Source organism: Gouania willdenowi, chromosome 7 (assembly GCF_900634775.1).
Source record: "Gouania willdenowi chromosome 7, fGouWil2.1, whole genome shotgun sequence".
NCBI lineage: Eukaryota > Metazoa > Chordata > Actinopteri > Blenniiformes > Gobiesocidae > Gouania > Gouania willdenowi.
The window spans coordinates 13797533-13820775 of NC_041050.1; the positions used below are offsets into that span (position 1 = coordinate 13797533).

At 40.4% G+C, this 23243-nt stretch overlaps 1 protein-coding gene and 1 long non-coding RNA gene across 2 annotated transcripts; one reads left to right on the plus strand and one right to left on the minus strand.

The window, feature by feature from the left end:
- Window positions 1–1739: 1739 nt before the first annotated feature.
- Window positions 1740–11265, minus strand: LOC114467285 (uncharacterized). The gene is made up of 5 exons (XR_003674505.1): window positions 10554–11265; window positions 10252–10320; window positions 8706–8808; window positions 8519–8561; window positions 1740–2304 (listed from the first exon to the last, which is right to left on the minus strand). It is a non-coding gene; the product is annotated as an uncharacterized LOC114467285 (long non-coding RNA).
- Window positions 11266–17884: 6619 nt separating this feature from the next.
- Window positions 17885–21670, plus strand: mafba (MAF bZIP transcription factor Ba). Its single transcript, XM_028453645.1, has one exon. The coding sequence runs from the start codon at window positions 18545–18547 to the stop codon at window positions 19631–19633; it is 1089 nt and encodes a 362-aa protein (XP_028309446.1). The 5' UTR covers window positions 17885–18544; the 3' UTR covers window positions 19634–21670.
- Window positions 21671–23243: the final 1573 nt, after the last annotated feature.

Genomic DNA, 23243 nt, shown 5'->3' on the forward strand with positions numbered 1-23243 from the left:
TGTTACCCTCATCATGTGACTGCTGCATTTTTGTACCCCGCTCCATGTTTTCCTTGTGCCTTTTTTACCATTAAAATGAAGTCTTATTTTGAACGCTATGCCTACCTGCTGCCTGATTCTGTCTCTGCACTTGGGTCCTCATCCATAACTCTGTCACATGTCAGCTGGGTGCAAAACATGAGGCAGCTAATTACTCACAACCCAAACACGCTGACATCACTGGGAGGAAGAGACATAAAGACAAGAGTTAACACATGAAACTAGGGCTGGGTCTGAATAGTCCCTCCTATCTCCTCTTCTATCCACTTTTACATAACCCCGTGGATGATGTCATGGGATTATGGAATGGTGCTAGGAGAGGAGTAAGGAACAGGCCATCATGTTTGTTTTGACAGTCAGACACACGTCCACTACGTGACGTAATAATCTGACGTGGTTAAAAAACTACAAATTTCCGAAAATGGACTAAATGCGCATTCATAACATTTTCCCCTGATATAATCTAAAAAATTCACACGGTTTGAATGTAAATCAAAGGAAAAGAGGCTACCAGGCTATGAGGAACAAAAATGAAACTAAAAGAACATCACGTTGAACATCACACTCAACTTCCACTCAGAAATATGAATTATGTTGAATAAATGTGGCTAAAAATGTCTGTTTGACGTCAGTTATAATCTGACATGTCTTACATATAATAAGATATGGATTTTAGATTATTTATTTAAAGTTGTTCAAGGCATACCAATGCATTGGTACGGTCATCGTGAGTTTCTGTGTGCGCTCGAGTGTCTGTTTCCCTTTAAACATTGTTGCTGCAAAGAATTGTGGTTCAGCATTATCTTGTCTCCTTTGGTAAAGGATGCACCAGTGTTTCCTAGGTTAAAGCAGGTAAAAAAGAAAGCACTGAGCCTCTTTTCCTGAGCTTAAAAAGAACTTGGACGCTCTTTATCATGGCCACCACTTAAACACTTCCGGGGGTGAAGAAACAGCGGATAGTAAAGGAGATAGGAGGGACTATTTGGACGCAGCCATCTATAATGGAAACTAAACAGAACCAACAAATACTTACAGAACAAAAGGACCACAACTAAAACTAAACAGAACCTGACACTAAGGAAAAGAGACAATAATATTTAATGTTATTACTTTTGATATTGTAACCGTAACCCAAACTTGGCAGATCAAGACATAAGAGGGAAGTGGTGCCAAATCGAGGCTTCAAAGCTTCACTGCTTTGCTATAGATGTAAAATATGGTTACAAACTACAGAAAATAAGGAAAAATGTGTTTTTTTTTCTAAACAGGAAACATGAGTGTCACCTTTTTACCAATTAGAAGTGTAGCCAACATTTACAAATATCTCATAGTTGAATTTGGTTAATTGGCAAGATTATGTTCAACTCTACATGTCTTCGAATTATTTCCATATGTATTTTATCTATTCATCCGTCTGATATGGAGAAATTAGTACTCAATAAAGAGATTAAAGTCTTTCAACATGTTGCCAGTAAGGTTTAGGATATCATAGATAAATGATCGTATGACATGATAGATAGCAGATATGATTCATAGCTTTTTATATATAGATTGGGTCATAGGTTATAGTTGTCTTAATACATTCGCCAAAATTAGAAGTTTATTGACCTGTAAATATGAACAAATCCTACTGAGATGTTTTATTTGGTAGTATTTCAGAGTTTAACTGGATGTATTTGTTTTCTCTGCAAATTTGGGGACGAGCGATGAGTAGCAATGGGAGTGCTATGTAAACAGAGCAGAGGAGACAGTGAGCAAAGGAGGAGAACTCATAGAAATGACACAATCATCCCTTTCCTTCCTCCTTCCTTTCCAAAGTTTGGGAGAATCCCTGGAAGGCTCTGACTGGAGCCTTTTAATGATGGGTAATATTTTTATTTGACTTAATGTTTTAAGCACTTATCTTTCTATTCGGTATCATTTCATATTTAAGGGGGCAATCACAGCGACACTGGACCCCCCGTAGAGCTGTAGGCTGGAATTGAATCCAGCTTCCCTGCCCAGCTTTACAGCTCAACGTCTCCCATATCCTGGTGTGATACAGCTGTGCTTAATGACAGAGCCTCGATTTTTAACAGCCCTCTTGATTAAGATGGCTCTCCACATCGCTCCTGTTTATCTCCACTGCGGTCATTAGCTGGGATGGGCCCACTAATGATGAGTAGTTTACAATATGGCACACCGGCGTAACGGCCTCCTGTCATCGTCTCGTGAGGAGAGGGAAACCACCCCGCTCCAGCCTGTAGCTCTTTACTCGGCACACATCTGAAAGACAGCAGATTTAAAGAGCGTCATGGCGATAAACGGAGATAGGCGAACATATTTTCACTTGTGATGATTAGCCCGTAAGTACGTTAGACATTTTCTGATGATGGGCACATCAAATAAAACGCTTGAAGACAAAGTAGCAATCAGGGAAAAGCACTTCTGCTGTCTCCATCACATTACATAGAAACATAGGACGGAAATGTAACGTCGACTGTAAGATAACATGCCTTCAACGTCAATTAAGGAGTGTGTTCGCGAAGCAAGGGTCGCAAGTGACGACAAAACCAATGAAGGTGAAGGGCAATCATAAAGCGTGTGGAATCAGGAGGAGCCAACATGCAGATCAGAGGAAGTGTAAACAGCAGAGAGGAGAGGGAAAGAGCGGGTTATTTAATTTATATGGGGAGTGAGAGAGAGAGTGCTAGTGATTCATGGGTTTGTTAGTCAATTGATAAAGGAGAGGAAATTTCTAAAAAACATTCATCACCGAGAGATATGGCCTCCATATATCACCTGTTTGCAAACAACGGGAGCTAATATTTATCCTAGATGGACAGAATGACCCCCCCCACCCCCACCCCCGCCCACAACCACACACATACACACACACGCACACGCTGTTAATTTTGTTGACTGAAGATTTTCGTCATAGTTTTTGTCAACTACATTTCTTTAAGTGACAATAATGAGACTATGACTAATTTAAACGATATCAAAATATATTTATAGTTTCGTCACATGGGACGAAATCCATTCAGAACTCATGTGATCATGTGGTCTTGTATATGCATCGATCACATCAAAGCTTTCTGTGTGTAATTACAAATATTAATACCATCCCACATTAGGATAATAAATGGTCATGTAATCTTTTTTTTTTTTTTTTTTTTTTAAGTTTTTATGTTATTCAACTGAATCAACTAGACCAGGGTTGTCAAAGTAATTTTAGTTCAGGGGCCAAAGACGGAGCAATTTGATCTCAAGTGCTCCACAGATGTTCTGCTTGAAAACGAGTAATTTCAACATTATTGTGCCCTGGTTTGCACTTTTTTGTATACATAAAATAAAAAATATATAAGAAACCGACCATATCCAAGCAATAAGTGATATATACAGTTTCAGCCCCAACAGGATCTTCACTTGAAATTTTCTCATTTTTTGTGAATAATTTCTATTTAATTAAGGGAAATATGGTGTCATAATTCGAGGAAAATAAAAGGATTTTGTAAGAATATTTAGATTTTTTCAACATTAACATTAAAAATGACTGCAATCATGTGATATAAGCAATGGGAAATACTGTGAGCTTCTGCAAATATTGTTTTATTTCCACAAAGATTCATGTTTTCTCCTGTGGGCTGAATTGGATGCTCCAAAGGGACAGATTTCGCCCCCGGGCCATGAGTTTGACACATGTGAACTAGACATAACTGAAATAGTCTTAATGACTAAATTTTGACTAAACCTAAGTTGCATTTTAGTCAGAATATGACTAAAACTCAACACATGCACACACATGAAATGACCTAATTAACGAGTGAATAGACATTCATTAAAGAAAGAACAAAAATCAAACCCTAAAAAACACTTTTATCCTTATAGTGCAATAGTTACTAAACCATGCTTATGGTTAGTGAGTCTTCTTCTTCTAAATAGAGATTAATACCACCCACCGTGAGAGCTCAAAGCACAGCCGTTGCCGTAGTAATAGTGTGTTTGCAAAAAGAGTAACACTTATACCAAAAGTGAAGAAGAATCACTGATGCCTGCACGGCGGTTTGTACATCCTTATTTGTCATGCACACACGCACGCACGCACGCACGCACGCACGCACGCACGCACGCACACACACACACACACACACACACACACACACACACACACACACACACACACACACACACACACACACACACACACACACACACACACACACACACACACACACACACACACACACACACACACACACACACACACACACACACAGGTTCACATGTAAAGTGTTCACTGCAGGATCTGGTTTCATCACTGGAGGCCGAATCTTTCATCTCTCCCTCCTTCCTCCCTCAGTCAGTAGACATTATGCTGGGAGACTTTTAAATTGTCATGGCTGAAATTTAATTATTTAATCCCCCATGATCGATCATCAGTTAAAACACCCACGCCCCCATCACACCCCATCCCCCCCCATCTTGCAATCTGCAACTCCCCTCTCCACCTATTAAAACACACAGCATTATACTGATGGAGAAGAAGGAAAGTGTGTTGATTTCTTTCCATTCATCAATAAGATGAAATAATATCCCCCAAACAGGTTTCATTTATGATAACAACCAAGCAAACAATCAGATAAATTAATTTAAAAAAAAAAAAAAGGTGTAAGTACACAGGGACGGCCGTGTTGTGCTGGGTGCAAGTGTGGGCGTGTGTGTTGCGGATGTATTGAGGGCGTCTTTGTTGCGACTCATAGTTCAGATGGATGACTTGTACAAGGGAGTGTATTTATTTTGCAGCGAAGCGACATCGGGAGATTTGTTATTCCCCTGGCGCTGCTGAGTTTTTCACATTGCTCCACATCCCCGAGACCATATTTCATCCCCACAGCCCCAATCCCCAAACAGATTTATTTACTGACTCTCTTCCTACATGAACACCCCCATTCTAACACATGCATACATGCCCCAATGTACGCAGAACGCTCATGCATATGTGTTATAAACACCAGACGTGCTCGACTACAGCAAACCACAAACATATCTTGATTGGTTTCAAATGTATGAAAACACATTGCACATTTAAATAAAAACAAAACACTCGTAATGTTCTCTTTTTTTATTTTTAGTCATGAGAAACTGAGGTTTCCATGAGGATGCTTCGTGATGTTGCATTTTTGTTGCTTTGTTTAGGGGCAATACCCTCTCCATGATTCAATTCAATTCAACTTTATTTATATAGTGCAAATTACAACAAAATCATCTCAATGCCATTAACAAAATATAAAGTTCTTAGTAAAAAAGAAAGAAACCAACAAGATCCACATGACCAAGCATTTAGCAACAGTGGGAAGAAAAAACTCCCTTTTAACAGGAAGAAATCTCCAGCAGAACCAGGTTCAGAGGTGGCAACCATCTGCTTCAACTGGTTGGGGTTAGTGGACAGAAGGATGAACAGAACAAGATAGAAAGATAAAACATCAGAGTGTCCCAGACTAGTTGAGGCATGAACCATTGATCAGGAACCAGCTCCAGCATCAAGACACCTGAAACAGAAAAGGGAGAGAAGAGCGAGGAGAAGGCACAGACTGCAGAAAAACATGATACACTATGAGCAGGTCTGCCAGCATGGTTTTGGGCTTCGTTCCTCGTGGTTAGGTTAACGTCTTGCTGCGTCTGCCATGGTCTGAAATACGACTATGACAGACAAGACATTGTCTTGTACTGGGCGCACGTAATGGTCTGTCATTGTGACCATTACTGACGAGACCCTGTCCATTTTAATTTAACGCAACTATAAAGTATACCCTTTAGCAAATAAGTAGGTTTTGAGTTTAATGGTCGCATGTAATGGTCTGAGGTGTTGACTCATGGTCAGTGATTACAGACGAGACCATGTCCATTTTAGGTTATACGATATACGCTTTAGCAAATAAGTAGGTTTTGAGTTTAGCTTTAAATGTAGAGAGAGTAGCAGCCTCCCATACTGAGACTGAGAGTTGGTTCCAAAAGCGAGGAGCCTGGTAGCTGAAAGCTCTGCCTCCTGTTCTACTTCTGGACACTTTAGGAACTTCAAGAAGACCAGCAAACTGAGAGTGTTCTGCCCGAACGATAAGGCACTAATAGGTTTTTAAGAGCTTGATCATGTAGAGCTTTGTTGGCTAACAGGAGGATTTTGAACTCTATTCTAAATTTTACAGGAAGCCAATGAAGGGAAGCTAATACTGGAGAAATATGCTCTCTCCTGTTAGTACCTGTTACTATTCTAAATTAACTGGAGACTTTTTAATGAGTTATTGAGACATCCTGAGAGTAGAGAGTAACAATAATCCAATCTAGATATAACAAATGCATGGATTCGTTTTTCAGCATCACTCTCAGCTAGGATGTTCCTGATTTTAGCGATATTACTTAGGCAAATGAAGGCTGTACTTGTGATTTTTTTAATATGAGAGTTAAAGGATAAGTCTGTATCAAAGATAACGCCTAAGTTTTGTTTTTTTTTTATTGTGGTGCTGGGTGACAGAGTAATGCCATCCAGAGACACTATTTACTCTGATAATTTCTCTCTAAGGTGTTTTGAACCAAATAAAATCACTTCAGTTTTATAATGGTCAAGAAGGAGAAAGTTACAGCTCATCCAGGATGTGATCACTTTAAGACAAGCCTGGAGTTTTAATAACTGATAAGTTTCATCTAATTTCATTGAGAAATAGAGCTGTTTATCATCTGCATAGCAATAGAAATTTATATTACGTTCTCTGATAATGTTACCTAGTGGAAGCATATATAATGTAAAGAGTATCAGTCCCAAAACTGAACCTTGTGGAACTCCATGATTAACTCTGAGCTGAGGAGAGAGTGTTAACATGAACAAAGTGGGTTCTGTCTGATAGGTAGGATTTAAACCAACTTAGCGCTGTTTCTTTAATCCGAAAAACGCTTTCCAGTCTCTGAAGCAGTAAAATGATGATCCACTGTATCAAAGGCTGCACTGAGATCTAAGAGCACCAGAACTGAGACCAACCCTCTGTCTGATGCTAAGAGGAGATCAATGGTTACTTTTACTAAGGCAGTCTCTGTGCTGTGATGGGCTCTAAACCAGACTGAAAGCTCTCGTATAAATTGTTTCTATGAAGGTGATCACACAGTTGACCTGCAATGATTTTTCCAAGAATTTTGGAAACAAAAGGGAGATTTGATATTGGCCTATAATTGGACAAGTCACTTGGATCAAGGGTTGTTTTTTTTTAAGCAGAGGTTTGATTACAGCGGTTTTAATGATGAGGCTGTAAGTGTTCTCATTCATTTAACTAGGTAAAATAGGAACCAATAGGGTGCTTCAGAAAAAAATACTATCCCAAGGTGTTGGCTTATGTGCACCTAGTCTGAAATTTATTTTAAAAATGCCTTGATTATGGGCGGGGCTCCTGGAGCAGTTAAGCCACACCCAGTCTATACTATACAATCTCCAAAAATCAATCTATGCCACATGTGTCAAACTCAAGGCCCGGGGGCCAAATCAGGCCCTTTGGAGCATCATTTAACCTACAGGAGAAAGTAAAAATGACAGAGAAAACATGAATCAATGTGTAAATGAAACTCAACATTATTTGTTTGCTCACAGTTTTCCAGATGCTTATATCACATGATTGCAGTCATTTTTAATGTTAAACAGTTGAAAAACTCCAAATTCTTACAAAAGTCCTTAAATTTTCCTCAAATTATGATACAATATTTCCCTTAATTAAATAGAAATTTGTCACAAAATCTAGGAAATTTAAAGTAAAGACCCTGTTGGGACTGATTTCTATCACTTATTGCTTGGATATGGTCCGTTTCTTATTTAATGTATACGTAGAAGTGCAAACTAGGGCACAATAATGTTGAAATTACTCCTTTTCCTGCATAAAATCTGTGGCCCACTTTAGATCAAATTGCTCCATATTTGGCCCCTGAACTATATGAGTTTGACACCCCTGATCTATGCAATGTTAACCACCTATTCAATACTCACTAAATATTACACTATATATAGCTCTCTGTTCACAATTCTCTCAATCCAACCCACCACAGATTGCAGAACTGACAGGTGCTATATATATAGTGTATAGGAGGGGCGGGACCAACAGTGGTGGTTCCTGATGTTAGAAGCCACCAAAATGTGACAAACCAGCATTTTCAGCCAATAGCAAAATTGTATTGTAATACCTAGGTTTCAACCCATCGAGGGCAGTCACTCTTACATTTTATAACAAAATACACCAAAGTGAAACGCTTGTAACACACTACTTCATACCAAATACTTTTGTTTTCAGCGGAATAAATATTATATTGGGGTTCAGTTACTCTTTAATCACAATCTTAATGTAAATTCTGACAAAGAAATCCCCATTACTATATTGTGAAGTAAGTTACAGTTGTAATTTCCATTGCATTGTATGTATATGTCTTTAAATTTGTAGGTAACAGGTTCCTCCTTGTTGTTACACACCTCGGGAGCTTTTGATGCCAATGGCTCTTCTGGAAATCAGGAGCTAAAGTGACAAAGAAAATGAATTAACAGAAATTAAAAGGAAGCATAAAAAAACTAGTAAGAGGCAAAGGTGCAAACAAAGATTAGAAAGCTGTATGTGTGTGAGAGTGTAGGTGTGTGTATACTGTATGTGTGTGTGTAGCACCTGTGTAAAAAGGGTGGAGGATGTTAGGGGTTCCTCAGTCCGGGGTCTCTCCTTATCTGTGTGAGTAATGATTCAGACTGCCAGCGTGGTAGTGTCGTCCCATCTATAACCATTTGCACCAAGCCGCACATACAAACAATCACCACACACACACACACACACACACACACACACACACACACACACACAGCATTAATCGTACAGGAAACACGTGACACATGGACACGCAGCTCGGCTGGGCTCATCCATTCAGTGCTGAGAGGCTGAAACAGACATCCAGTAAACACACTGGGAGAGTACTGGGCAGGAGTAAACACTGACCCACCAGCCTCTGACAGTTTCACCAGCTCATATGAAGAGTAATACAGGCAATACATCTGCTTAAACTTTCCCTTTCCCTGCTGTCCCTGCACCACCAGTCAACATGTTGGATCTATTAGGTTGTAACTGTGACTCTTTAAAGTCTATAGAACCATCCACTGCATTAGTAAATTAAACTGATGGTAAATGAAGTCATCTTTTATTCAGTGCTCTGTTTTAAACTCTTTCAATCATTTATTCACTGTATTTAATGTAATTTTTAAGGTTTAACATTTAACAGAAATCATTCATTTAGTATCTTAAACCAGATTGATGACGAGTACGACAGGGTTGGGGTCAATTACATATTCCCGTTTTTACGGGAATTACAACTCAATTACGATTACAGTGACCAGCATTTTTTCCAATTACAATTAGATTACAGTTAAGATAACACATACTAAATCAGCTGTAAAATACACTAAAAACTATTGATTACCTTATTAGGCTTCCTGTACAATGAAAATATAGTGTCAGTGCACCACTTGATTGAATTTTTTTAAATGGTAAAATGTGGGAAAGCTTGATATGAAACATATTTTAACAATTACATATGTGTAGAGCTCTACATGGAACTGTAACATGGTTGCCCAGTTTTGCATTATAATTATTTTCGAGAATTTTCATGGGAATTACAATTACAAAGTCAATTATCTGAACTAAATTACAATTTAAATATATTTACGACAGCAACAGATTTTTCAATGTGCAATTACAATTATGACATAATTGTAATTAATGATCAATCACACAATTACAGTTATAATTGACCCCTACCCTGGAGTACAATGTGGACACACCTTCATACCTTTTATTCATTTAAGATCCTAAACTAGGGGTTAGAAATGTTGTCTCAAAAACGTATAGACCACGATTTGCACCAACCGCAATGTGTGTAGCATATACGATAATGCAAAAATGATTGGTCACGCCAACGTGCACCGTCCCGAATACGGGTCAAAATGGATGTTCTCACTCGTTCGCGCTTTTAAGGGATTAAAACTTTGAAAAAAAATGGCGACATAAACAAGCTAGCTCCCCCCCCCCCCGCACATACTCCACATATGAATGAATCCTCTCACAGTCCAAAAACAGTCATTGGAAGTCTATCAATTACTGCGTTGTTTGTCTTTATGTGTGTGTTTGCCCTGCAGCACACTAGCATCCCTCTCAAGAAAAATCCTACCTCATGCCCATGTGATCAGCAACAGGCACCAGGACCAGGACCAGGACCAGGACCAGACCCCCCATGACCCTGTAGGACACAACTCAATATATGACTAGATTACGACACAAATTCATATCACAACACTGCTTTCCAAAATGATACTTCCAGTTGGAACAGCCATATTTCTAACTCACATTTAAGTGCTGGGAAATTGCACACACTTTTTTTTTTTATTTTTAAAGTTCCCTTCTTCATTTGAAGTTATAAAAGCGGAGCCATCCTTTACAAACAGTTCAGCCTGTAAATAAAACTACCATTACCTTTCATGATGGAAGTGAAAGTAAGTCCTTTGTAAACAGTGATTGTCCTGTGGCTTTAGAGTAGGCTGGGGTGTGGTCCAGTGGTCAGAGAAATAGCCGGATGACCTGAGCTGTGCTGAGTCATGTCCCAGGTGAGGGATAGAGCTGCCTCCTTGGGCTCCGGGACGTGCACTTAACCTGCAGTAATTACTGGAAACAACACTGAGAACATGGCAACATGGAAGTTGTGGAAGTGGCTCTAAGATTTCAAATTACTCCAAGCCTCTGGAGGCATGCTGCGGGGAAGCCTGCCAGGACTGTAATGTGGATACTCGAGCTGTTTTTTTTAACATCTCTGGTATTTATCAGACAGCAGCTCATCACTCTGCTACTAACAGCTACGGGAACAGGTTTTTGTTTTGATCCTTCAATCTGTAGGCTACATCCAAAGCAATTAGAAAACGAAGAGGAGATTAGCATGAGTGGCAATTAAACCTGTCTGCATGGTGACCTTAGGATGAGAAATGATTCATCAACAATTAAAGGGGTTGGTGTAAAACAGGGATGGGCAACTGTATTACAGCGGGGGCCACAAGAATGTGATTGCATCCTATCCAAGGGCCACGTTATCAACATTCATGTCAGCATTTCGAATAATGACTGATCTGAGCATTAATTGTTATTGAGCATTTATTATTTTTTGTGTTCTTGTTGTAAGTGTGTGTATTTTTCTGTCATTTTCTGCATTTTTGTTGTTGTTTTCTCTTTTTGTGCAATTGTATTGACAGTTTGTGTGTCATTGAAGTTTAAGTGGTTGTTGTGTCTGCCTTTGTTGTATTTTTGGAATTTTTTGTGTGCTTTGTGCGTTTTGCTCTCGATTTGTGTGTTTTGAGAGTCCAACTTCTTGAAATAAAATTTTTGGGAATTTGTTTTAGGGGCCATTCAAAATCAGACCGAGGGAGGGCCACCTCTGGTGTAGAGAGACAACATGAAGGAGAAAGGGAAACCACAAAAAAAGAGAAAAAAATAGATGAGAAATCAGTTAAAAGGTGAAGAGAGAAAAAAGAGAAGGAGTGGAGAGAAAAAAGGGAAAAAAGAGAGAGGGATCCTGTGAATGAGACTCAAATGGCTGCTAAGAATCATTAATCTTGTGAGGATCTGTGTCAGCGAACGGTGGCGACACAAAGAGCTCTCGGAGCAGCGCAGAGAGCAGCTCACTGACCCGAACCCAATTGGCTGAGAAAGGCCCACCAGGCTTTAATAGACTTTTGCTGATCCGACACTTGTTTGCTGGGAGCCACAAAGAGGCGATTGCGGGGACTGACAGGGGCCTGCAGGCCTGAGGGCTCCCCTCCTGGCCTGTGATAAATGACCCAGGGTGGGCAGGGCCACGAGGGCTGGGGCAAGAGGAGAGGGGTGAGGGAGGGGGAGGAGAGGGGGGTGGTTACTCACTGAGGTAGAGTGGGGTGTGAATGAAGAGAAGCAGAGTGGAGAGATGAGTTGAGATGTTTGATAAGAAGGTTAACTTTACATCAGCTGTGAACAACCTGCCATGGGGGGGGGGGCATTGGTTTGACTCAACACTTCTAAAACAGATATGGGCAACTCCTATCAGAGCGGGCCCCAAAAAAATGTGAGGGCCACATTATCAACATTTATGTCAGTATTTAGAATAATGACTAATCAGAGCATTAACACAGAAAACAACAAAGGGTTTTGTCTTTGTTTTAGTTTTCTTGGTGTTTTTTGAGTTTTTAGACATTTCCTGTGTTTTTTAATTAGTTTTGTCTAATTTCTTGTCAATATGGCAAATGTGGGTTGCCTTTTTGTGTGTTTTTGTTATATTTTGTGTTATTGTCTATTTGTGTGTTTTTGTTATTTTTTTTGTGTTGTCTATTTGTGTACTTTTCTGTCATTTTGTGCAATTTTGTTGGCAGTCTGTGGGCCTTTGAAGTCCTTTTGTATATGTTGTTGTCTTTATTATTGATTTGTGTTCAAGTGCTTGTTTAGTGTGTCTTTTTGATCATTTTGTGTACTTTCATTGACATTTTGCTGTCATTTTCTGTGTTTCTGGAGTTATGTGTGTTATAATGATAATAATGCATTGGATTTTATATAGCGCTTTATCAAAGACACTCAAAACACTTTTCATTGAGCATTATTCTTTCACTCCACACTTAGTGGTGGTAAGCTACTATTGCAGCCACAGCTGCCCTGGGGCAGACTGACAGAAGCGAGGCTGCCATAGTGAGCCATCGGTCCCTCCGACCACAACCAACACTCACTCACACATTCATGCAAAGCAATGTGGGTAAAGTGCCTTGCCCATGGACACAACGACAATGACTTGGCTAGAGCTGGATTGGAACCCCTAACCCTTCGGTTATTGGTCGACCCACTCTACCACTGTGTTATGTTGGGCTTCATATAACTTCCTACTGACAATTTTGTTTTGGGGGCCACATAAAATTAGACAGAGGGCCGCATGTGGCCCCCGGGCTGCCAGTTGCCTATGTCTGTGCTAAAATCTCCTGCTGCATCATCCACCCATTCACCCACATCCTGATCAATCACACCTACACTCCTACACCTCCATAAAGCTGACTTGCTCACTGCTACAGGCAGTGTTTATACCAGTTGCACCAGCAGACATAGTGAACCAACCAACTCTGATCATAAACATTTATGCTTTACACACTTGACAGGAAAATAAAAAGTCTTCTCAGAGATTACACAAAGCAATTTGAGGCCTATTAAACCCCCCCTCTTTACTTTTAGCTTAATAACACACCAGTGCTGGATGGACTCTATAGAGGATGATGCATTTATTCCAGAATATTATATGAAGTCAAGGTTTAATGTATTGCAGCCATCTGCTCCGACAGCTACATATGCAGACAATTAAGGATATAAATGGATATGTTTCAACGCTGACATATTAATCTTAGGAGGAGATTTAAGAGATAATATGATTCTTGGAAATGTACCATTGTTATGTATCAGTTTTATTAACAACCTGAAGTACATGTTGTGATGTTTTTCATTTAAAAATGACCTATTTTTCAGTTTCAATGATTGCATTTGATTTTCTAATACAAAGTAGAATAGGAAAAAAAAGAAGTCATTTTTGTGTATCCTTATGATTACAGTAGCCAGTTATTGTCTGAGGAAAAAAAAAAACAGATGTAAGATGTGGTTATGACTGAAGAATCTCGTCTTTAATTACGTTATGCTTGCTCTCTGCTATTCTTCTCTTGTGGCGTTGCCTACATTCTGTGGTTTGCTCAGCCCCCAGTTTGTGCTAAAAAACCCCAGTATCTTGCATAAGCCTGAACCCAGATGCCAACTGGAGGGAAGCCAAACTGTTGTACATAGCATTGCAATTTACATTAATGAAATGACCACAGCTAAAGGCAGATTTATTGTCCGTTTTCTGCTGGGATGAAGCCAGTACAGTGCGTAGTGACATTTATTTGTTGTTATATTTACTACATGTCAATCAGAGGCTTCTAATCTCAGAAAAGGCCTACAATTATATGCCTTAGCCTCCCCTTCATATTTTTATACGCTTATTGTCTCCCTGCCATTTCACAAATACTTCAACTTGATGTTGAAGGAGTTTACACACAAGGAATATTGCATGTCATAGATGATGCACTGAATAGCAGGTAGCAATGAGTGAATGCACCACAAGAGGCGCCCTGTCATTAGAAATAAACCCACTGTGCATCTGCTTGAACAATTCACACTTTTACTTAATAAATAGTGAGCGTCGCTAAAGTGGGGGGAACTTTTGAGAGTCAGATTTACGTCTGTACAGGAAAAAAAAGACATGATTATAAAGTTTAAACACAAACACTCTCCTCTCTTCTCCTCCATGGTGGGAGAGGTCCGCACCATGCCCTCTGTCTGTTTACTCAGACGACGCGTATCAATAATACATGTTTTCACGGGGATAATCAGTCTGGAGTAAACAAGAATGCGTGAGTAAGTGACGCCAAATGGACACAATCTGGATGTGGAAAGCCCGTTTGGACACAAATGTGCACTGGATTTGGACATGATGTGTTAGTTTGCTCACAGCCTATTACTTCAAATCTGATTTCTATTCAAAATGACTGCTGAGCTAATTCATCATTTCATCGTGATGAAGTCTACACAATTGCGCATACTTTACTCACGCGTCCGTGGTGTTTGGCACAGGGTGATAGAGGCCGTGTGACCGCAAGATTGGACACTTGCGCGTCTCTTTTAGGCGCGTAAAAAGCATCATCTCTCCTCTCATCATATTCTCCATCGCTCACCATCTCCTTTCCACAGGCCTTTGTGCTCAGCTTTGGTACCTGAAACATGTCCAATCGTGTTCGGAGGGTCGGTTCATCATTACGCACAGAAAAGCCCCCAAAGAAGAGCAATGGAAACCAACAGCATGTGTACCTCAGAGTGAGACAGGATCAGGAAAAAGTAGATTCCTATTCCTCGGTGTGGATCAGTTGATCAGATTGTGTTCAGACCGGAGGAGAGATCACATCCAAGGAGGGTTTTTTTTTGTAGAATCTGCAGTCATATTCATAAATATGATCTTCCAGCTGAATAGAAATCCACATCTGAGGCTGGAGCAGCCCATCGTGCTCTCCTCCTGCCCTGGACAGAGCAGGGCCTCCGACGGGAAACCATCGGGCCCGATGCTGGAGTGTGAGACAGACTGGGTGTGATGGGAGCTGTGGGAAGCTGTGCAGCCAGCGCAGCCTCGTGCGTCAACTGTTAAATGTAACATTTTAAAGGTGATTTTATTTCTGTTATTCATTCCTAAAATCCGTAGGATGGGACTCTCATTAGGGCCAAATAAGCACGCATCAACACTTTTTTTTCGCTGTCCATAAGCACACAGATCACTTACTAGATCATTAACCACCGATATGCTGCTGACATGGACGCTTTTTTTTTTTTTTTTTTTTTTTTTACATCCCGTCTCTCCATTACAGCCCGTTATTACCGAAGGGGAAGAGCCGCCGGCTGGGCCTGCCTGGATCTATTAGACTGGTGGACTGGGTTTATATCAGCGAGCATTACAACCTAATGGGGCTGCCGGCGGGTCGGCCTCGCTATGGGGAGAGGTTCAGGTCGGCACGGCACGGCACGGCTCACTAACGGCGCTGTGAGCCTGGAGCAGAGAACTGAGGAGCTTTGCTTTGCTTTGCAGGTGCAGAAAATGAAGAAAGTGCGACAGGAACTTAAATACGATTTGCATGCTTTATTTACTTTATTTATTTAATTTAATTAACAAATGCATCCCTAAAAATCTGCTTCTTTGGCACACTTTTAGATGACGAACATTCGTGAGCTAAATAGCATTATTATTATTATCAATAATAATAATTTTTATTATTATTATTATTATAATAACAACAACAACTAAATTATATAGCCTTACCTATAGGGTACAATATGGTAATAATTTGGTGCCAGATGAATAATCACTAACGTTTATGTCAACAATGCAAATATGCGTCTATTAAACCGTATTCGTCTTGAATTATGACAGTCTAATTCTGTATACAATAATGCACATTTATAATAATATTAATATTATTATTAATAATGATATGTTAAGGATGTTGTTTGTTTAAAAGATGCTCCTTTCTAACGCATACATAGTGAATTTTGCAACACCTCTGAATGTTTGATTTCCTTTATACAAGTTCATGGAATGCAATGCCATCGTGCTCATCATATGCGTAGATGCATTAAAATAAATAAATAAATAATACAGTTAAGGTCAAGTAAAAAAAAAAAATCTAAAACGATCCCATTTTTGTCAAAAAAAAAAATTGCGTAAATGTGCTCATGCTTAATTAATCTACATTTCAATTAAAACGGATTATGGGTTTAAAATAAACCCAAACACTCCTAATTATTGGATTCTGTTTGGCAGCATCCTCGTGCATCAGCCCCCGATCAATGCGCGCTGATCGGAGCTGGTCACACGTGAGAAGGAAAGGAAACGATTACGCAGTCGATCTCACAAATTAGGGGGAAAAGCTAACTTATTATCTTTTGTTGTTGTTGTTGTTGTTTTTGATGGAACATTTAGCATAAAGATCAGGTCAATTATACACACATGCAGCCAATGCTGTACATGGGCCTGTTTTGGTCAAACTACCTGTTAGACAGTAACCATGATGTGAGTGATGGAGTGAATCACAGATGATGGAGACTAATGGTTAATATCAGTCACAGTTGCGCATATTTACATTATTGTGAAAGATTTACACGAAAATAAATGCATCCACGTGCAGAATGAAAAGAAATGTTGGGAATCAGAGCAGTTCATCAGTGCATGTGATGTCCACGCAGGGGCAGCCTTGAGCCTGTTTTGTGCTCGTTCTTTTGAACGATGCTGCTGCCCGATGAGAATCAGAAGGTCCGAGTCAGGATGATGTTTCTTTTGTTGGGACCTTGGAGAAACTCATGGATGTGGACAAAGTTTGCTCTGATTTCATCATCAGGGTCGTGATGGTCATGCAAGCACACACACATCAGGAAACACGACTCTAGGATGACATAAAATCCAATCCAACTTCATTTATAAAGCACTTTAAAAAAAAAAAAAAAAAAAAAAAAAAAAGGGAGAGGGGGACAAACTGCTGTACAAAGTGACAAAAGATATATAAAGTGCATACACTATAGGACAAACATTTTAAAAGCAAAGTATAAAATAAAACTGAAAAGAGAACTGGAAATGTGGTGATTTCAGCTTTCATTTCACAAGGTTGTGAGCTTTATTTTAGGTGAATAAAACCTCAGTAATAACTGGTTATATTTCAAGTTAAAGCACATTTTGGGGAAAAAAAATTAAGAAATGTAAATTAATGGGTGCGTAAAATCAGCGTTAATGACCAAAAAAGTATTGTACAAAACAATTAAAAGCCAGAGCCTAAAACTTCTTTTAATGTTAGAAATATGTGTAAGCTATTTATAGATTATTTTGTAATGCATTATGTGTTGTGTATATGCACTAAACAGGTTCCGATGACTTTTATTGGGATCGGAGTGTGACGAGGCGCGGTGCGTCACAGAGCCAGTGTCTAGTAAAGGCATTTCTAATTCTCTCCGACTCTCTCCTCCACTTTCCCTCCCTCCTTCCTCTCCTGCTTTTATGGGAGGCGGTCAACAGACTGTCTGTAGATGTCAGGAACCGAATGGTGCTCCCTCCTCTTCCTCCTTTACAGCGCACAGTCCCCGCATCCCCATTGGAGAACCGCGCGCCACCGGACCAGCCCTCAGCCCCTACGTCACCGTGCGCTATAAGGATAAAGCGCTGACTGGTTCCGAGCGCAGTGTTGGATACCAGAGAGTGGGGAGAGGGAGAGAGGAGAGCCTTTGAACCTCTGCGGTGCAGAGCTGGAAAAGCTGCTTCTTCTTTTTCTTCTCGGCGAGAATCAGACGCACTGTTCAATCTGCAGCGTTTGTTTCCTTTTGTTTTCCTGGAGAAAAAAAGGGGGACTTACAGCTTTAAGAAGTTACGTGGACTGGTGCCCGTCGCAGAGAACAAAAACTGGTATATTTTTCATCCTTTATTTATGCTGATTTTTTTTTTGTGTGTGTGTGTTGTGTGAAGACACTTCTGCTGAAGGGACTGAGGTGTTTGCTTTTGCACTGAGACGAACTGTTTTCTACCTCCTGCCTGAACTCTCCTGCCAGATTATCCCAGCAGAACTAGGCTGTATGACGCAAACCGTGCGCTGAGCTTTTAGTCTGAAAGTTTTCCTCCACAACTTTTTTTTTTTTCTTTTTCTACCCCCCTCCCCCCCTCCTCCTCCTCCTCCTCCTCCTCCTCACCAAAGAAACCGTTTCATGCTGCAGCAAGTCAGCTGTGGAGGAGCCAAAAGAACTGTTGTATAAAGGAGAGAAAAGACGCTGATAAATAAGAGACACTTTTTGTTTTTTTTTTGTTTTTGCCACACTTGCAAACACATTTGCATATCAGCAGAAAGAGTCGCTCCAGTACCATGAGCGCAGAGCAGCTGAGCATGGGCCCAGAGCTGCCCAGCAGTCCTCTGGCTCTGGAGTACGTCAATGATTTTGATCTGATGAAGTTTGATGTGAAGAAAGAAGGCCTGGCTGGTCTGGATCGCAACGGGGTGCGTCAGTGCAACCGTCTCCAACCCCAGGGCTCGGTGTCGTCCACCCCCATCAGCACACCCTGCAGCTCGGTGCCCTCCTCACCCAGCTTCAGCCCCACGGAGCAGAAAACCCACCTAGAGGAGTTGTACTGGATGCAGAACAGCGGTTATCACCCTCATCCGCAGGTCGACCCTCAGACCCTCAGCCTGACCCCGGAGGACGCAGTGGAGGCCCTGATCGGAGCCACAGCGCACGGGCACCCTCCACCCGCGCACGTCCAGCAGCAGCTGCAGCAGCAACAGGGCGCCTTTGAGGGCTACAGAGGTCCGCACCACCACCACAGCCACCCGCACGGCCAGCAGCACCACCACCCATACGCCGGGGGCATCCCACACCACCCGGAGGAGCTGGCCGGACACCCGGGCGGACACAGCCACCCGCACAGCCAGCACCATCACCACCACCACAGCCAAGACCCCGACAGCCCGTCCCCAGTGTCACCCGACTCCCACCAGCCGCTCCATCACCACCGCCACCACCATCACCACCACCCGCACGGCCACCTCAGCCAATCGGGGGCGCACCACGGCTCCGGGGGCGGGCTGAACGTGGAGGACCGCTTCTCGGACGATCAGCTGGTGTCCATGTCGGTGCGGGAGCTCAACAGACACCTGCGGGGCTTCACCAAGGACGAGGTGATCCGCCTGAAGCAGAAGCGCAGGACCCTGAAGAACCGCGGCTACGCGCAGTCCTGCAGGTACAAGCGCGTGCAGCAGAAGCACGTGCTGGAGAACGAGAAGACGCAGCTGATGAACCAGGTGGAGCAGCTGAAGGCGGAGATCAGCCGGCTGGCCAGGGAGAGGGACGCCTACAAACTCAAGTGTGAGAAACTGTCGGGGTCGGGGGGCAGTAACGGGTTCCGCGAGGCCGGATCCACCAGTGACAACCCCTCATCTCCAGAGTTCTTCATGTGAGCAAACTTTTCCAACGCTTTTTTCCCCTTTTTCTGATGAAACAAGCAGTAATCCCTGCACTCATAAACAAAGCCACACTGTCTGATTATCTCAAATAACGGTAACAATTATATTCCTATTAAAAAAAAAAAAGCTAACCCATTAAATAATCCTCTCATATTTAACCACCTCTCATCCACGTGTCAACTGAGATACAAAGCAACGTGGTGTCTGATCTTCTTTGTAGATTAGTTGCTTGTAGTGAAGAGACTTTTACTTTTCTTCAGAGAAGGTCAGCTTTTATTGCTTTATTTCATTTTTTTTTTTTTTTTTTAAGTGTCGCTCTTTTAGGGCTCCATGCTTTTAAGATAACCTGTAATTAATAGTGTGGGATGGCGGCGAGGCGGTTGTTTTCTAATGTTGTTCTCCAGTAATGATGACATAGTTATGAAACAACAACAACAAGCAGGCCTGGTGGCCTCAGCCTGCAACACACCATGAGACTCATAGTTGGGACTCCACTTTATGCAAAATGAACTTGTGTCTACTAACCCACGACGGGACGGGGACGTTTATGCAACATCTCATTGATTTTTTGCCTGCTTGGTTATATTCGAATATATATTAAAACTAAAAAATCTGCATTAAATATTAATCCTGCATGCTGGACATGTACGGTAATAATTTCTATTTTGTACTTTCATCTTCTCGTGTATATTAAGAGCATGTTGTTGATCTGTGCTTCTCCAGAGTATCTTACTTTTCTTTTAATTTTGTATTATTATTATTTTTGGGTTGGTTGGTGTTAGAGAAATCCAGCGGGGACACACACTGCCGGTGCAGTGTCACATGGTGTGCTTTTTTTTTTTTTTGTTTATTCCTTTGGGCTTGTAAATATTATGCAACTGCAAAACTGCACAACAAGATCAAGGAGGCTGGTTTAAACTTCTTTCTTTGTGTTGTGTTCCATATCATTTACTTGTCATCTTTTTCTCTCCCTCTTTTTTCCAAAATCCTTTGTGCGTTTTTGATTAAAATGCTGGTGCAGTTTAAGGTTTTTTTGGTTTTTAAAGTTACAATTAAATACATCAAACTGTATCGAAAGTGCACTTTTGGATAATAATTTGTGAGTTTTCATTTTGAACTTTGTGCAGACCTCCCTCCAGGAAGATGGAGTATGATTATAATATTAGGAAAAAATATTAAAAACAGGCCTGTGTAGGTTTGGGAGTAGGCTAATATTTGGCAAACATGAGACCGCAGTGTTATTAAACCCAGATTGTGTAGATTTGGGATTTTTGCAAGGGAAGTGTCAGCAGTTATTGATTAACATTATGAAGACGCTCTCTTTTTGCTTTAAACACTGAATTTGATTCCAAATACGTGTCCATTTGATACATTTTTCACAGTTTTTATTTTTAGATTGACTGCACGTGAACCCAAAACTAACACCTATTAATTCACTCTTTAGAAATGTTCTGTGTAGTTAAAAAAAACATTTTAAAAACAGACGTTTTACACAGTCTGCCTATTAGCTCTGTATTTTCCTGATTTTTTTCTCTGCCGGTCAGTTAAAAAAGGGGACTCAGGTTGTGCAAATCCTCAAAATGAAAACGATATTTCATGTTTAATACCATGTCTTTTTTTTTTTTTGTCTGTTTTATTATTATTTTATGATTCTGGTTCTGCTGGCCGGATGCATAGTTAAAGTTTTTATTTTAATGATTAAATTAAACTATCTGATCATATCGATTGAGCATGGTGCTTGCATTGAAACTGTTGTTGAAAAGTCATGCATTTTAACAATCTTTGGTTTGTTACTGATTCAACTGTGTTGAAATCAAACTGAAACTACAGCAGCGGGTTGTTGTTTAGTTTTCACCATTTCCATGTTATTAAATGATGATGGGGATCAATTTTCAATCCTGTTTATATAAATAATAGTTACATTTAAAATTCAACTATTCATTCAGGCTGGTTTCTGTTTTGTCTTTTTTGGTTGTTGTTTTTGGAAGAAATTGTTTCCTATTTTGCTTATTAAAGTCATTGAAATGGCAATGAATTCTTCTCAGACCTTTTTTTTTTTTAATTCTGTGATATGTGATGTTCTGCACACACACACACACACACACACACACACTCATAATAGCTCTTATTTAGCTAAAATTAATTTGTTTTTTTCAAAACTGGACATCCAAAGTGTCTTTGTCTTCAGCATTTCTAACATTTCCAGTCTTAAAATCAATATGGAAACGTTGGCATTCAGCCTGCTGGCATGCACTACTTAGATCACTGGGTTTGGCAGTTTATGTGCCGCTGCAGGGAGATTCCTATACATGCTGCCCTGCTGGCATGCTGACTTATGCAGAAACCTTTACCGTATAGGGCGCACGGTAAAAGGAGATTTTTGACCTTGCAACACACAGAAGAAGAGACGGAAAACTCCAATTTACATTAAGAGGTAAAATAATGATCCATGCATGTTTCTGAATATCCTTAGGGGCTAAATAAGAGAGGGGGGGTTGGAGCTTTAAAGGTCTAAGCTTGTAGTCTCACGCACTGAGTCAGACCTCCAAATAATCCCTTTAGCATTGTGTTATTTTTTTTTTTTTACAGTTAATGGATTTTTTTTAACGACACTTGTATATGAAATCTCTCATGTTATTAGTGTATAAGTGTCTAATTTGGAACATTTTATTATAAAAAGTTCAAAATAAACCAGAAGTATTTGCAATTCAAGGGGTTTGTTTTCTGCACAGAAATATTTTCACATACTTAGCAATAATGAAGAGAGAAAGTGAAGCAGAGAAAAATAAGAAGAAGATGGGAGTAAGTGTTGCTCTGGAGTTCTAAAGAGTGTCTGGTGTCAGAACATTATCTGGCCCATGTCTGCACATTCTCAAGGACAAAACCGCTGAGCACAGAATCAACCAATGAGACCAGAGGAAGTTCAGTTTAGTTTACATTCCCTCACTCTGCCCTCTCTCTCTCTATGTGTGTGTGTGTGTGTGTGTGTGTGTGTGCACAGCCACTGCAGCCTGGGAACATGAGTGCAGCTGAGGTGAACCCAGAAAAAAAAAAAAGGCCTGCGACATATAAATATAAAATATACATAAATACCAAAGACAAGTGTGCATGATGTTATTATTTGTCACCTTGCTCCTTTCATAATGTTTCCAGATGTCAGAGTTAACAGAGCCAAGAGGTTACAGAAATCCCAGTTTTGCCGCATACCGTAGCGTAAATTTGTAGATCTCTGATAAACTTCACTTTTTGTTGTAGGGGTGCGACAAAATCACGATACCATATAAGAACAATGGGCTCGCGATAACGATATACTTATTTTTAGACATTTTTATTTATCCCAAAGGAAAATTCAGTTGTTGCCGTCCACCAGGCCAAACTGTACATTTAAAACAGCAGACAAAGATATATATATATATATATATATATATATATATATATATATATATATATATATATATATATAAACACCATGTAGTTCAGCATCCACAGGAGGGAAAAAATAAATAAATAGTACCAATTTATCAATTCATGAGACTTCTGTCCAGGTTTAACAGCCTGATGGCAGAAAGAATTAAATACTTTGCCATATAAATTTTCCTAGAAA